Genomic DNA, 15,894 nt, shown 5'->3' with positions numbered 1-15,894 from the left:
GACTTAACAATGTATGAAGTAATTATTTTAATTGCTGATGAATAGTTCACTTAAAAGACACCATAATTCATATAATACACAGCCCCAAGGCCTCAGGAGAAAGGAAGCAGGCCTCAGGCTGACCCACATTTTAACCAGTCCTTCCCAAACCCTTTCTCTATAACAACAGCCCTCTACACTGCTGCCTCCAGGCACAACACCTTCCAGCAAATACCAATAGCTGGGGCACATGGTTAGACCTGTGACCCTGAACTGCCATAGAAGAAGCTTAAGCCAAGGTTGGAGATTCATAACATTGGGACATTCTGTCTCACTCCAAATAAGTCCAGATTCATTTCACACCACTTCCCTGGGTGGAACACATTATCTTGGAGGGACTGATAGAACCCACAAGATCCCCAGAGCAGGAAGGATATCTCCATCCTTCCTCAGCTCCCAGTGTTTAGGGTGTTGCGGGAGCTCTTATTTTTTTTTTTTTGCAAATAACCGCCATCCTTCATATTTGCAGTTTCTATTTCCCCCCATATTTCCATTTGTATTATGACACTCAACACAAATTTCCAAGGCTCTGTGAAACTCCAGATGAAAAATACATTCTGGAATTTGTTAACCAGGTACGATTTGAAACAAATAGACCACCAACTAGTCTAGACATTTTTTTACGCCATCACTAATTTTCTTTGCAATGGCTTTCAACCTGTCCCTCATTTATCCTCATTCCAACCCTATGAGGTAGACAGGAAAACCACGGCGGAGAGATTTTTTTTTTTCCCTAAATCATACAACTTGCAGGTGGCAGGTCCACCCCTTAGACACCTCTGAGCACTGCCACCTAGCAGCCACTGTGAATTATTCGCCAGCAAGTGGGAGTTACACCTCCAACTCAGAACCCACTGCTGCCTTAGGATTTGCAACCTCTGCAGAGAAACCTCCCCACACCTCCCAACCCTCCAGAAAAGCCCCAGATGAGAAAGGAGTCTCCACGTGCATATAAATGATTCTTTATGCCCTCCCCCCATGCAATGGGGGGGTGGAGCAGGGCGAGGTTCCCCCCCCCCCGCCCTCATGCAGGGAACGGGAGGTCAATGTATACTAGTCTTATTGCCAGCTGCCCTGTGGCCATAGGGTGGGGAATAGGGGGTCTACAACCCCTTTCTTCTGGCATTGGTCCCCCTTCACCAAGTCACCATGGTGGAGCTGGGGGGCTGGAGGCCCTAGGAGCTGAGGTAAGGACGGTTCTCTAGGGAAGAAAAGATGCTCTCCCCACCTGCCCACTGGCTGCCCCAGGATGAGTGTGAGGAGCTGTCGGTGGGGGCTGGAATGTCATCCAGGTGTCTCTACCCAGTGGGTAGCAGAGGCCAGACAATGTCTCCAGCTTGAGGTTGCCCCCAGAGATCCTCAGTGGTGGGGGCAGTGTGCCCCAAACACCTTGTCCAGGAGGTACCTCCAGCAGCCATGACAGCTCATCTCTGGCCAATGCATCGACTCAAGATCCCTGCTCCTGGAGTTCAGTTTCAGACCGTGGTGACTCTCATGACAACCTCTCGGCCAGAATGGGAACTGGAACGGGCATCTGGTGGCCGTAGCTGTCCAAGGAGGTGCAGGATTGTGTAACCACAGCGCTGAGGCAAGAGCGTCCGCATGCGCTGGGCAGCCGGGGGGCGGCTGGTGGCCCCAGAGGGGGGGCCCGTCCGTGAGGTCCTGGGGCCCGGCTTCCCTGCCGTCCCTCCCCCTGCATCTCCTCCTATGTCCTTGGTCTTGTCGTAATTCAGGACCTTCCACTGCTGGTTCACTGCCTGCCAGCGCTTGAAGATGCGGTAGACAGAGGAGCCTTCGTGGACGATGAGGCCTGAGCAAAAGGGATAAGAAATCCAGGGTCACCTGCTGCCCACACCTAGGCCAGAGGTACTGAAGGAAGTATTTCTCCAGAGTGAGGAGATGGGGTGTGTAAAAGGCCTGAAAAAGCAGGGAAGGGAGGGGCACCAAGATAGCCTTCAAGGCTCCCAATGGTAGAAAATGTGGCTGTGGAGCTGAAGGAATGGGCAGGGAAAGTCAAGTATGTGAGTTGAAGGAAAACACTGAGCAGGTAAGGGGGAGAGAGGTGCCCTCACCTATGCAGACGACATCCATGAAGCCATACATGCCGTAGCAGATCTGAAAGAGCAGATCCTGCCGTTGCCACTTGGCTGAAGGGCTGAGTGAGGACCAGATGAGCCAGGAGATGCTGGCAACGAGGAAGAGAGAGCCCAGAACTATGGCTGCAATCTGGACCTTCTCGATGACCGTCAGGGAGATGGCCTGCCACTGTGTGGGAGAAAGGGCTCCAAAAAGTCACAGAAAGAGAAGGAGGGCCAGGTGATGAGTGGCCCTAAAGAGGAAGATGCTGCAGAGTCTTCCTGACACCCCTTCAGGCAGGATTAGCAATCTGTCTCCTCTGACCTGATCAGACCTAGTACGGAGCACTTTTCCCTTTGTTTGAGACCATTTCCCATCTTATTTTATAAAGGCAGGATCAGGCAAGTGCTCTGAACCCAGACCATCTAGGTCTGAATTCCAAATCCTAACTCTATCACTTACTGGCTGAGTAACTTTGGGCAAGCTTTTAAATCTCTTTGAGCATCGATGTCCTCATCTTTAAAATGGAGATATAATGGCACATAACTAACAGGATTATTATGAAGATAATACTATACACCAAGAGTGTAACACATAGAAAACATTACAGGTTTGCTATCATCATCACCATCTTCTGCTGCTGCTTTTTTTTTTTTTTCTGTCTCAGTGCCTAGAACAGTGCCTGGAATACAGGTGGCGCCCAATAAATGTGAATAAATGAAGGAAGGGAGGATTTTCAGGCAGACAGGAGATTGTGGTAAGGGTGGGTAGGGGTAACTGAGGAATGAAACTGATAAACAGGCTCCCTGGAGGGTCCCTGATTCTGACTACTGAAAGGCCCTTGCCCCCATCTGAAAGTTCTCTCCCTGCACCTCACCTGCAGCGGGTTCTTGGTGCTGATCGCCAGGACCTGGTACTTGAAGTAGCAGAGCTCACAGCTCCAGGAGCCCCTCTCACTGATCCAGCGGATGAGGCAGGGCTGGTGTGTGCAGCGCACTGAGCCGTCGCAGCGGCAGGGGCTCAGGAGCTCCCCCTGGAGGAAGAGTGAGGAGGGTCCTCGTCAGCTGTCAACACCCCACTCCCGTCCACTCCAAGAGAGGGAAACCTCTCCAGGTCAATCATTCTCCAACGTTTAAAAAAAACTCAAGCCTTTCACCCAAAACAGGGCAAGAGGCTAAGACCACAGCAAAAAAGAAACAACTCAGAGTTCAAGGTAAACTTCCCTGACCAAACAGACGAAGGATAAAAAGAAATGGGTGGGGGAGTGACTGGGTCTCCTCCTCTCCTCAAATTTGGGGAGGGTGCTCTTTAAGGCTTCCCAAATGGAAAGCTACTCCTTAGGATCTGAATGGACGGGAGGGTCAGAGCTTCTGAGCCATGCCTTCCTCCTTCCCATCGCTGTAAAGTATTTCACACATGTGGTGCAGTCTGGGATGGGTTATTGTCCTCAGTTTCCAAGTATCAAAAAGGGGGGAGGGGGGTTCCGGGTGTGGGAACGGAGGGTTTCCCCCTTTAATCAAGGAATATTTCTCATGAGGTAGGTACACTCCCAGCACTATCCCGGGACAACTTTGTCCATAACATTTAAACAAAGAGTACTCTTTGGAATGAGATGGAAAGTTACGGAATGGGAAGTGAAGAAAAGTGCCCCATGGAGAGAAATACTGAGTAAGGCAAGGGCGTCAGCACGGCCCCTCCCTTCAAAGGGGGAACAGAAGCACTCTGCCCACCTCAGAGTGAATAGGCCCCTCAGCCTACAGGGACCCCGGGGTGAGAGAAGTTGGGCAAAAAGGCTCTCCCCGTTGGTGGGTGAGAGGGATTTTGAGCTCTCCAGGAGAAAGCCCCACCCTTTCCCTGGGAACCCGACCCCCTCTACCCCAAACGTGCGCTCCTCGACTCTCCAGCCAACACCCCCCAACCCCAGAAGCACCCGGTACCCACTCTGGGTCCTGGGTCCCGCCCAGCCTCCTCAGGCCCCGCCCCCTGCTCCTGGTCGGCCTAGGCGCCCCAGGTGCGCGCCCCCACCCCTCCCCGCCCGGCCGGGTACCCAGGCCTGACCTGCTCCGGGCCCTGGAAGCAGATTCGGCACTGGGGGGTTCGGAGCCCGCTGTCCAGGCTGCTGCTGAGCGACAGGGCGTCCAGCGCTCCCGGGGGCGGTGGCGGCGGCGCGGGCGGCGGCGGGGGTCCGGCCCGCGGCTCCTTGTCGCCGGCCAGGCCCCGGGCCCGCGGCTCCGACCCGTAGTACTCCTCTTCGTCGCCGTCGCCGTCCCGGGTCGAGCAGCCGGCGAAGGGCGCCCAGCCGCAGCCGCCTCCCCCGCCCCCCCGGGGCTGCGGCTCGGCCCGGGGCCGCCCCCCGCCCGTCAGCACCAGCAGCTTCAGCTCGTTCAGGAACATGCGGAGCCGAGACTTGAGCATCGTCCGGGCGCCGGGGGGCGGGAGGCGGCGTGCAAGGGGGGCTCTCGGACGGCGGGGGGAAGGGAGAGGACAAGGCCGGGAAGGGGGCGCGCGCTGGAGAGCCGAGCCCGGCTGGGGTCTTCGGGGCCTTAGAGCGCCGTTCACGGCTGCCACAGCCGGGGTTCCGGGGCTTGCGGGGCCGAGAGGGCTGGTGGCCCGGGGGCGGCGGGGCGGGCAGCCATGGTCGGGGCAGGGGGCGGGGAGGGGGGCTCAAGGTGCCGCGCCCCACGGGTCCGGGTCTGGAGCGGGCCGGGCCCCCGGGGTTACGCGCCCCAGTCCTCCTGCGGCGGGGCCGCCCCCCATCGCGGTCCTGCTGGCTCCAGTCCCGCTCCGGTTCCCGGCTCCGACTCGGCTCGGCCCGTGCGCTCGGCGGTGGCAAATGGCGGCTCCTTCCGGCGGCGGCGGCGGCGGAGACCCCCCCGGAGCGGCGGGCGGGCGGGCGGGGCGGGAGCCGGGGAGCCGGTGAGGGATGGAGGGAGGGGCGGGGCGGGGAGCGGGAGAGGAGAAGTGGCCGCGGCTGCGCATCCCCGCCCTGCCCCGCACGAGCAGGTGTCCCTAGAGGCGGGGGCGAGTGTGCGAGCCCGGGGGAGGGTGGAGGGAGGGGAGTGGCCAAGGAGGGGGGTTGTGCACACGGGTAAAGAATAGGTGTGTTAATGGAGGTCGGGGGAGGGGTGGGGAGCGGCTGAGGATGGAAGGTGAGTGGTCAAAGACAGGTGCATCAGGGAGGGAGAAGCTTGTGCAAGATGGGAGTGTGCAAAGAAAGAGCTATGCAAGTGTCTGAGGTGTGAGGAAGGTGAGCAAGAGATGGACTCAAGCAATAAACACTTTTACACAGAAGACCGACGGCGGGAAATAGATGAATGTGTAAGGGATGAAATTGGATTGTATGAAAACAGAAGAGTGTAATTATGTGTGAGGGAGGTGAGTGAGCAAGGGAAACAAGAGTGCTTAAGGGATGAGAGTGTCTTTCCTGGTACTCTCCTGCCCCACCACCCTACACTGAAGTGAATACCACACACACACCTACAAGCAAGCAGCTCTTTGGTTTTGCTTTTATGGAGGTCTTGACGCTGAGAACCAGTTCTTCCCCCTCATCATATTATTTCTGCCTTACACTAATATCCTTTCTCTCCAGGGCTGAGGGAAAAGGGATTCCAGAGGAGCCCTTTGGGTCAAACGCACTGGAAAAAAATTAATTAGTAAAAGAGTAATTAACAGGAGAAGGGAGGGTATGGAACCAGGGACAGACTGCCAAACTAAGTCTCCTCAATAAAAGTGATTAAGGAGAGTAATGCTTTAATGAAGTATCCAAATGTTTTGGGTGGATGGATGAATGAATCACAAAAGGGGCTAGAACCCAAGGCAACATAGAGGATGACTTTTATTCTAAAGACAGTAAGGTGTGAAAGGTACAGCTGAAGTGGACCTTGCTGGTGTAGGAAAGAAGTTTGAGAAACTCACTTTGCCTGCCACAAGGTTTATAAACCAACCAGTCCCAGTAAAAGAGCCAATAAAACATTTACCTCAGGTCAGAAGCCCCTTAGCCAGTTTAGACCTTGAGGTTTTTCTTTCCAGTGTCCCAGCTGCGCTTGCCTGCAAAGGCCCAGAGCTACAACTATCAGAATGCAAAGAAGGGGAATCTGTACTGACCTGTATTCCATTTTGCCCTGGAGTGTGGTTTATAGTCATCTCAAGCCTGAGCTGTTATATCCTCCACTAGATGGTTAGGGAGAAGTTAAGGTGGAAGAAGTGGCCAGCGGAATCTGGGTAGCACAGTCAGTTAAATGTCTGCCTTTGGTTGGGGTCATGATCCCAGAGTCCTGGGTTAGAGTCCTGTGCCAGGCTCCCTGCTCCCAGGGACTATGCTTCTCTCTCTGCCCCTCTCCCATTGATATCTCTCTCTCTCTCTCAAATAAATAAAATATTTTTTAAAAAGGTGGAAAGAGTGGCAAATAGAGCTATAAAATTGTTTCAGATTTTAGACAACTTCTTGCAAATGAGATACTGATCCCTTTCTTCCTTATTCTCATTCCCATAAAGGGTTAGGAAATCAGAAAAGAAGTTGGAACCAGTAACCAGTAAGACAAAGAAAGTCAGAGAAACCTCTCTGTTGTCTACCTAAGTGTCTGTGAACAGAGGCTATTTAGAAAAGTCTGTGTTCTGGGCAAGAGCAAGGGCTAAGAAAGCTTGCAAGGGGGAAAAGAGAGAAGCAGAATGACCCCAGACAGGGTTTGTAGAAGAGCACAAATGATTCTCATGCAATGCCAGGGTCTGAGCTGGTGGTGGAAGTAACTTTCTTGCACAACCTGACTCCCATATCTATCCATCTATATATAATGTGTAAAATACACATATATACACATGTACAGATACACATATATCATAGCATCTTAGTGTTGGAAAGAACCTGAAAGGCTAAATATTCCTGTCTCTTGCTCACTGATACCTTCTCTGCCAGAAAGCGTTATTTTAACACTACCAGGAAGGGGTGGAAGTTAGAAGAGGGGAGGGCATTACCTTGACACTCTTCCTGTTGGATTACTGCATTAATCTACCCTCCATCAATCCTTTAATCCTAGTTTTGCCCTCAAATGGGTATTATCTACTCTCTTATACGACCACACACACTGTTGGCTACATCTTACAGACAAGCTCATCATTACTTTAAAGGGCTAGTGACTGAGACACCAAAAAAAAAAAAAAAACCCGCATGCACACAGGAAGCAAGCATTCGTAAAAATTTGTTGAATGAGTGAATGAATGAAACAAAGACACAAATGAGAATGTTTTCCCACGGCAGTGAAGCACAGAGGCGACAGCACCACCTCTGGCTCCCCGTCCCATTCTTCCGATCCCTGACCAGCATATAGAGAATGAAAGACGTGTAGCGTGTAATGAGACTGGAGAAGCGCTCAGGCTCGGCCTGCAGCCCTGAGTTGGGAATCTGGGTGGCCCAGGTTGCCATGGCACCGCATTGGACTCCACCCTCTCTCGTCTCCTCCGCCGCCCGCCCCCCCCAACCCCGCCAGGGTCTGGCAGTCAGTCACGTGCGCCGCCGCGTAACCACACCTCTGCTCTTCAGAGCTAAGTCAAGGGGTCACGTGTGGTAGCAACAGATCACGTGGTTGCCATCTCCACCCTCCGCCCCCTTCCCCTCCCCGCCCCCTTCCCGGTCAAAGCCTCTCCTGGGTACCCCTCTGCGCATGAGTGGCTTGTCACGTGCCCCGAACGTCCGGCTTTCGCCCCGCCCCGCCAGTTTCCGCGCGCCTCTCTGGCAGCTGGTCACATGGTGAGGGTGGGGGTAAGGGGGCCGCTCTAGCTTGCGGCCTGTGTCTATGGTCGGGCCCGTAGCGTTTTGCTCCCCCGTCCAGAGCTCGAGTGTATGGCGCTGCAGGCTCTGGCTCCGCGGCCCCGATAACGGGCCGCCCCCGCAGCTCCCGGCACGGAGTGAGGTAAGCATATCCCCTTCCCAGGAATGGAGACCGTTTTCGCTCTCCACGGCTGCCTACGCGGACAAGTTATGGAAGGGTCGCTCGAGGGCGGGAAGTGGAGCAGGGTGTAATTTGTTCCTTTGTAGTCATATGGAGGTGTCATTTTGGGGCCTGGATGTCGGGTCTTCGATGCGGGGGGTGTGTCGTGTGAGATGGAACCCTGTGCGGGGCGCGATGGTCCGTCCCAAAGGAAAAGGAATTTTTTATTTTAGGGTTTTACGTGGCTGGAGGGGTTGGGGTTAGAGTCATTGTGTTCTCTGAGGGGCTAGCCTCATGGAAGATTGGAGAAGGGACGAGATGGTGGTGGGGTGTCTTTGTGATGTCTTTTGTGGGAGTCACTTTATTGCTGTAGGTTCATACCATCTGAACTCTGGAAGGGATTTTCGGTGGCAGGGGTCTTTGTGATTGTAGGGTCTTCTCTGTTCTGAGAATGGCTACTCCTCGATATGAGCCAGTGGCTGAGATTGGTGTTGGTGCCTATGGAACGGTATACAAGGCCCGTGATCCCCACAGTGGCCACTTCGTGGCCCTCAAGAGCGTGAGAGTCCCTAATGGAGGAGGTGCTGGAGGGGGCCTTCCCATCAGCACAGTTCGTGAAGTGGCCTTACTGAGGCGGCTGGAGGCTTTTGAGCATCCCAACGTTGTCCGGTGAGATGGTGGAGGGTTAGGAGTGGGTAGTAAAGGGGAAGAGACAACTTTTGGTGGGGAGTGGTGGTCAGGAGAGAAGTGGGAATCCTGAGAAAATAGGGGGTCCAAAAGGATTGATCAAGTAAGTAAGTGACCATTTGTTCTGGCCAGGCTGATGGATGTCTGTGCCACCGCCCGAACTGACCGGGAGACCAAAGTGACCCTGGTATTTGAGCATGTGGACCAAGACCTGAGGACGTATCTGGACAAGGCACCCCCCCCAGGCTTGCCAGTGGAGACCATCAAGGTGAGTAGGGTGGGTAGACACGGAAGGTACATTGAGACCTTTGTAGTAGAACCTATCGTGATTTCAGGTATGGTGCCTAGATTCCAGTTCCTCTGTTCCTTCCCCTTCCAAACCAGGATCTCATGCGCCAGTTTCTAAGAGGCCTAGATTTCCTTCATGCCAACTGCATTGTTCACCGAGACCTGAAGCCAGAGAACATTCTGGTGACCAGTGGTGGGACAGTGAAGCTGGCTGACTTTGGCCTGGCCAGAATCTACAGCTACCAGATGGCACTTACACCTGTGGTCAGTAGAAAGATGGGGGTAGGAGAGTGGTTGACGATAGCAGTTGAGAAGTCATGGGCTTTGTGATTTTAGTCAAGCCCTTGCGGTTCATCATAACCCAAAGGGTCCTCATGTACTTTTTTTTTTTTTTTTTAATTTCTTTTCAGCATAACAGAATTCATTGTTTTTGGCTCATGTACTTTTCCTATTCCTGTAAGGTTGTTACACTCTGGTACCGTGCTCCAGAAGTTCTTCTGCAGTCTACATATGCAACACCCGTGGACATGTGGAGCGTTGGCTGTATCTTCGCAGAGATGTTTCGTCGCAAGTATGGGACCCAAGTATCCTGAACTCTCTTGAGTTTCCTAAATCTCATAATCATAAACTACATCCATTCCCTGCCTATTCTTTGATTTAAGTATCACTGACCATTTTGTTCCTAACCAGAAACTCTGAAATGTCCTGGATTAGGAACTTCACATCCCTCTCCTGTCTGTACCCTCGGTTTTGAGCCACTAGCCATAATGACTCCACTACCGTATCTTTGAAAATGACTGCTACCTGTGTTTTTGTTACTTTAGGCCTCTCTTCTGTGGAAACTCTGAAGCTGACCAGTTAGGCAAAATCTTTGAGTAAGTGACCAGCATGGGGAAAACTTTCCATTCTGAATCTTTTTTTCTGCTGAGCCCTGGGTGGCAGTTGGCTCTGCCTCTGGAGTTGTGGGCTGGAGAAGGACCCTCTTGACCAGAGCTCTCCTGTTACCTATAGCCTGATAGGGCTGCCTCCAGAGGATGACTGGCCCCGAGATGTGTCTCTACCCCGAGGAGCCTTTTCCCCCAGAGGGCCCCGTCCGGTGCAGTCAGTGGTACCTGAGATGGAGGAGTCTGGAGCACAGCTGCTGCTGGTACTGGGCCTAGGCCTGGGCACAGGGTGAGGTTGGGGTGGGAATGAAGCAGTATAAAAGGGACCCAGATCATCACGGTAACTAAGACTTGGTTGGTGCATGGGCTAATTTTTACTGTTGCTGTGAATAGGCCATCCACAAAGAGGGATATAAAAAACAACCTATCCTGGGTGTTGTTGGGAGTGAGCAAGTCTGTCTGTCTGTCTTTTTTTTTTTTTTTTTTGTCTTCATGGTCTTTGATCTTTGCCTCCCCTTCTCAGGAGATGCTGACTTTTAACCCACACAAGCGAATCTCTGCCTTCCGAGCCCTGCAGCACTCTTACCTACAAAAGCCAGAAGGTAACCCAGAGTGAGCAGTGGAGTGGCTGCGACAAGACTGAGAGAAGAGAAGCTGTTCAAGCTGACACTTGAGTGGAGAGCTCCCCAGTTGAGTAAGGCCATCTTGGCCTTCATCTCTGAGGCTATGGAAACAACTTCTCCCACTTTTTACTGAGAATATTTTGCTGCCTTAATGACATTCCCCTCCTTCCCTGCCTTTTGAGGCTTATCCTTCTCCTCTCCCCTTATTTTCATACACCAAGGGGTATGTCCCTTGTTCTCCCCTTTCCTATCTTGATATTGGGATCTTTTTTATACAGGAAAAAACAAAACAAAACAAAGAAATACGGTCTTTTTTTTTTTTTTTTTTTTTTAAATATTTCTTTCTCTGATGGGTTTTGCCATTTGGGGATTTGGAAAAACCATTTGAAAGATGGAACTTCCCTATAGAATCTTAAGAGATTGTCCCTAGGTCACAGGGCCTATAATAGGCAAGCGGAGAGCCCCTCAACTGGCAAGAGAAGAAAAGGCACTTAAGTTGTTTCTTTGAATATGGAGTTTAAATGGCTTTTATTTTTATATTCACTGAACTTCCCTGAACCAGGTCCTGCGTATTGTAAGAAAGAATTCTTGGTAGTTTTTTCCCTGGTTCCATCCCTGATTTACTCTTGAAGCCAGGCCAAGATGTGTTGAGGTGGTCTGGCATGTGGAAGGGAAAAGAGGGGAAACAGAGCCAGGAATGACTCCAACCCCCATCCCATTTCATGCATTCCAGGAGCTTCCCATATTCTCTTAGGGAAAGAGGGAGGAAGTTCTTTATTCTTTACGATCTTGTTCCCACTAAACATGTCAAGGCATACAGCCTGGCTGTTTGGTCATCTTTGGGGGATGTGGAAAAGGGTCTTTCCTTTTTCTCAAAAAGGGCTACAGACCCTAGGTTTTCCCTAAGGGAGGAAGAAAAGCTTAGGGAGAATAGAGAGCAGGAGAGATGTCAGAAGGATCTAGAGTCTTATAGAAAGGCACTGGGGTTAGCTCGAGGATCCTTCTGATTCCGAAATCTCATTGCTAGCCAAACACCAAGAATCTGTAAAAAGCAAAGGGAAAGAGATTATCAGCAATTCTGAATCTCTGGAACGAAGCCAGACAGAGAAAGGATATATATGAGAGACTTGAAGAATGTTACCTCTGTAAAGCTAAAGAAGAGTCCAACACCTCCCAGGATTTTCAGGGCTTCATCTGAATGCTTAAGAAACTTTTCTCCACACATCTGGCACGTGGAGCTCCGGCTCTTACAGATCTGAGGATAAAACACGTATGTGTGTTTAGAGGATGCAGAGTTGCTTAGGCTGCCCTGGATCACCAAGGATGGTCATGTACTGATCATGTACCCAACACCTGTGGTGAAGGGTCCTAGAAATTGTTTACTAGTTTGTGATCAGTATCCTATAGACTGAAATCCCACTTGACAAATTCTCTAACCTTTGTATCCATACCTCCCTCCCCCTACCAGCACATGGCCTCAGGGCAAGAGAGCTGCTAAAGAGACAATCACATTCAAACTCTTAAATCTGCCCATTTGGGCATTGTCCTTAACCAGCTTTCCTGCACACACACACACACCCCCATCTCTGCACCAACTCACTGCAGTGCAGAAAGCGTAATCCTGTTGATACAGGGTTGTAAGGTTGAACAAGCCACAACAATCAAAACTTCTTTCCAGTTCATCCCGGGTCTTGTTGCTCATGACCCACCAAGAAGCATTGATAACATCTGTCTGGAGAATATAGGCAGAGGGAAGTCATTGGATGCTGCTGACCTTAAGAATGCTCTTACGGTCTACGGCCATACCACCCTGAAGCCATACCACCCTGAACGTGCCCAATCTCGTCTGATCTCGGAAGCTAAGCAGGGTCGGTCCTGGTTAGTACTTGGATGGAAGAATGCTCTTACGTCTTGCTCTTAGTTCAAGTGCCTCAATCTCTCTATTCCAGCAAAGTCAGTCAACATCCCTCAGAAACAAAAGTGTATTATACAGAAAATAAGAATCTACCTTGGGTTCTTTGGAAAATACTCATGGGAAATTGCCTAGACTTCCCAGAGGAAGAAAACAACTGAAGAGTCTGGAAGCAGTGGGCCTACTAAGAGGTCCAGACTGGATGGGGGGACAGGGAAGGGGGGGACAATTAAGAGGATAGAGGGGAAAACGTACTTGAGAGGGCATGCACTTACCTGTTTGCTTCGGTTAATAGCCAGACACGAGCAAGAGATTCCAAACTGGAAGATGAAGACCAAACCAAGGATGATCATGTACTGAGAGGAAGTTATGGGAAAAAAAAAAAAAAAAAGTCCTAGATTCCTTTATGTTGCACCTATAATAACCGTCTGATGTCATCTGTTCATAGAACTTACAAAGCCATGTTAGTTGAAAACAAAACCATCAGCTCTAGTTTCATGAAGTATGGTAAAGGGCAGGGCCAGGAGACATGTCCCCCAAATCCTCCAAGTCTACCTCTCAAACATTCCTAGCCAGTTCAGCCCTCCCAAGAACCCCACTTAAGGTCAGGATACAAAGAATAGCAGTACTTGGTGGTGGTTGACAGCACCCACCAGTCCAGCCACAGCGATGAGAAGAAGGAAGACTCCCACGGCAATGACTCCTCCGATGATGTGGATGCTGGATACGAGACCCAGACCCTTACCCCAAGCAGCCACTCCAATGAGCAACAAGCCTACCAGCTACAAGAAACAGTAGGTTACTTCTCCAAAGAACTCTAGCACAGCCAAAAGCCATACAGGGAGTCTTGGACAAAAAAGAACTGAGTGTGTGAAGCAGAGGAGGTGTATGCGCCCACCAGAGGTCAGAATGTCTGGGATGGGAGTGGGGCAACAGGGATAGTAACAGTCTGTGAGCATAAAAAAGGAACCTTTAGCTTCATGCATCACTTCTATACTGGAGAAATAAATTCAGAGGAGGGCGGAATGGGCCTTTATTCCCTCAGCCCTCAGTTCATTCCCCCCACCCCCAGACAAATCCTGTGGTCACCGGAAGTCTCCCCTCTTCCCACGGAAGTCCCCTGGAATTCCCTCTTCGCCGGAAGTTCTCGGGAATCTTCCCGGAACCCCCAGTACACCCCTCTTCCCACCGGAAGTCCCCTAGAGATTCTCCCCATTCCTCTTTCCGCCCCGAACCTTCCCCCACCTCCAAAACCTCACCATGTAGACCACGTTGAGAGCGCACAGCGCATTCTTGGAGCAGGCAAAGCCACCGCAAACCATCTCCCCAGCTTTGGGGACCCAAGTGATCCCAAGGACTTGGGGAGAGGGTCTTGGGGACTGTCTTCTTGGACCCCGACAGCTTCTGTCTCTTTAAATTGAGTCCAGCCAAACCCAATCCTTTGCGCCTGCACCGTCCCACCCCTGCCTCTGGATTGGCGAAACTCGGGGCTAATCCAGGACGTCGGTGGCCTGAATGCCAATCAGTCTGCATTGCGTCACTGACCCGCCTGCTGGCCCCTCCTTTAGAGTCTTTATTGGCTGAAACTTAAAACTGGGGGTAGGGCTTCCATAGATTCTCATAGAGACCTGAGCGTAAACTTCAAAACCCCGGATTGAAAGCGGAGCTTTCGGTGGTCGACCCTGGGAGGGAGCTGATCCGAGGGAGGAGGCTCAGGAGATCCCTAGTGGAAAAGGGAGAAGGTGCCTCTTCGAGGGCAGGGTGAAAGGGCTGCTACCCTCGAGGGAGCGCCCTTCCCCGCCCCTTTCCCCTTGTCCTGCAGTGATCTCATGATGACGCCATTGTTTGTTGTTATTGCATCACACTCGGGAACACCAGAGGAGCAGAACATCGAGCTTCTTAGCCCGGCCCCGGAGGCCCCGGGTTGGGCACAGTAACTCCAACAAATCGTCACCCATTTGCAGGTGTGTCCACTAGTACACACATCGTTTTTCATAACCCCTCCTAACTGGTATGAATATGCTAGAAGTTGAGTGTGAAAAACAGCTGCCTTGACCCAGGGCATTCCTGTATGAGACAAAGCCACAAGCGCAGACCTGAGTGTGCTCGGTATCTTCAGAGCCCGTTCCTGATCCGGGGCTTGCAAAAAAAAAAAAAAGTCAAAGGGAGGGTTCTGGAATATGAATAGGGGAAGGAAGAGTCTCCGCATTTTCACTCTGGGGGTGGGCATAGAGGTTGATCAGTATGCTTATTATTGAATAAATGCTTTTCATGGAGATGGGAAAAGGCATACTTCCTCTTTCCCCCAAGAGAAACAGTCGCAATGGGAACACACAAAACCTCCCTTCAACCCCACAGGATGATTTCAGTTTGATTTTAGTTTCTATGACTGCGGAGGCAGGAGAGTCTGCCAGTCAGACTGCATGGGTTCCAACTCTGCCACTTTACCTGCCGCGTAACCTTTGGCTCCTGGTGGCTGTTTCCTCATCTGTAAACAGGGATAAATAACAATACACCTGCCTCTTGGGTTGTTGTGAGAATTGAATGAGTTGATATATGCAGAATGCTTAGGACAGGACCTGGCACACAGTCAACACTCAGTTATTTTCATCAGGCTATAAGTTCCAGTGGGTAATCCTAGCCTCCAATTCCCCTATCTCCAACTATACAAAGAGTCACATAGGTATAATCCCCTATCCTTCATAAATTAGTATCAAGAACATATACAGAAGAGACATTTGGCAGGGCCAGAAAGGTTTGAGTCCTGAAACAAAATGATTAGATCAAATTAGCCACCCCACCCCCATATACACCCCGCATCTTCATTCTGTCCTTTAATTCCTCATTCACCCTCTTCTCTTTCAGGTCCTAAATCAAGGGCAAGACAATGGTATTAGGAATAAGGGGAACTGGTTGGCAGGCATCTTGGTTGGGTGGTATAGTGAAAAAGAGTATCAGAGTTGAAATCAGAAGACCTAGACTCAACAAGTGTGCCTGGAAGCTGGCTCAGTGAAGGGAGTGTGCAATGCTTGATCTCAGGGTGATGAGTTGGAGCCCCACGTTGAGTGTAGAAATTACTTAAAAATAAAATCTTCAAAACAAAACAAAACAAAAAAAGGCCTTGACCCATAGATTTGTTTCACCTCTTATTGGCCTCTCTGAGCTTTGGTTTCCTTTCCTGTACCCCTTGGGCCTATCATAAAGACCATATATCTGAAAGTGTGTCATAAACTATTGTTATAGACAATTACTATGAAAGTAATTGAGAGAGCATGGTGGTTTTGTCTGGTTATAGTTGCTGTTCTCCTCCATAACCTGTTCTCCCCATAACTACCTGGCCTTTTGAAGCAGGAGGTGGTTACAGTGGGGCAGCTGACTGAGGAAGGGTTATGGAGCAAGATGTAAGTACACGCACGAGCTCTTTGGATGTGGTGGGTACAGAGTGGGTGGTGAGTACAATT

The 15,894-nt window shown here is 51.1% G+C and overlaps 3 protein-coding genes across 9 annotated transcripts; 1 reads left to right on the top strand and 2 right to left on the bottom strand.

The window, feature by feature from the left end:
- On the bottom strand, positions 1-4,554 carry MARCHF9 (membrane associated ring-CH-type finger 9). The gene is made up of 4 exons (XM_080812444.1): positions 4,174-4,554; positions 2,993-3,148; positions 2,112-2,304; positions 1-1,849 (listed from the first exon to the last, which is right to left on the bottom strand). The coding sequence occupies exons 1-4, from the start codon at positions 4,528-4,530 to the stop codon at positions 1,515-1,517; spliced, it is 1,041 nt and encodes a 346-aa protein (XP_080668570.1). The 5' UTR covers positions 4,531-4,554; the 3' UTR covers positions 1-1,514.
- Positions 4,555-7,803: 3,249 nt separating this feature from the next.
- CDK4 (cyclin dependent kinase 4) lies at positions 7,804-10,881 on the top strand. 3 transcript variants are annotated; one of them, XM_080811127.1, is made up of 9 exons: positions 7,867-8,021; positions 8,472-8,572; positions 8,660-8,708; positions 8,859-8,994; positions 9,111-9,278; positions 9,476-9,585; positions 9,839-9,889; positions 10,026-10,161; positions 10,422-10,800. In XM_080811127.1, the coding sequence occupies exons 2-9, from the start codon at positions 8,491-8,493 to the stop codon at positions 10,512-10,514; spliced, it is 825 nt and encodes a 274-aa protein (XP_080667253.1). In that variant the 5' UTR covers positions 7,867-8,021; positions 8,472-8,490; the 3' UTR covers positions 10,515-10,800. The 3 variants fall into 3 exon arrangements, with proteins under 3 accessions (XP_080667252.1, XP_080667251.1, XP_080667253.1); XM_080811126.1 differs by having other exon boundaries at positions 7,804-8,021; positions 8,454-8,708; positions 10,422-10,835; XM_080811125.1 differs by having other exon boundaries at positions 7,833-8,021; positions 8,472-8,708; positions 10,422-10,881.
- Positions 10,882-11,017: 136 nt separating this feature from the next.
- Positions 11,018-14,191, bottom strand: TSPAN31 (tetraspanin 31). 5 transcript variants are annotated; one of them, XM_080811129.1, is made up of 6 exons: positions 13,693-14,191; positions 13,048-13,215; positions 12,709-12,789; positions 12,122-12,253; positions 11,663-11,776; positions 11,018-11,563 (listed from the first exon to the last, which is right to left on the bottom strand). In XM_080811129.1, exons 1-6 carry the CDS (start codon positions 13,753-13,755, stop codon positions 11,489-11,491), a joined length of 633 nt encoding a protein of 210 aa, XP_080667255.1. In that variant the 5' UTR covers positions 13,756-14,191; the 3' UTR covers positions 11,018-11,488. The 5 variants fall into 5 exon arrangements, with proteins under 5 accessions (XP_080667255.1, XP_080667257.1, XP_080667256.1 ...); XM_080811131.1 differs by having other exon boundaries at positions 12,709-12,753; positions 13,063-13,215; positions 13,693-13,888; XM_080811130.1 differs by having other exon boundaries at positions 13,087-13,215; positions 13,693-13,888.
- Positions 14,192-15,894: the final 1,703 nt, after the last annotated feature.

This window comes from Martes martes (assembly GCF_963455335.1).
Source record: "Martes martes genome assembly, chromosome: 8".
In the NCBI taxonomy this organism is placed as follows: Eukaryota; Metazoa; Chordata; class Mammalia; order Carnivora; family Mustelidae; genus Martes; species Martes martes.
This window is presented reverse-complemented; position numbering and strand designations above follow the sequence as displayed.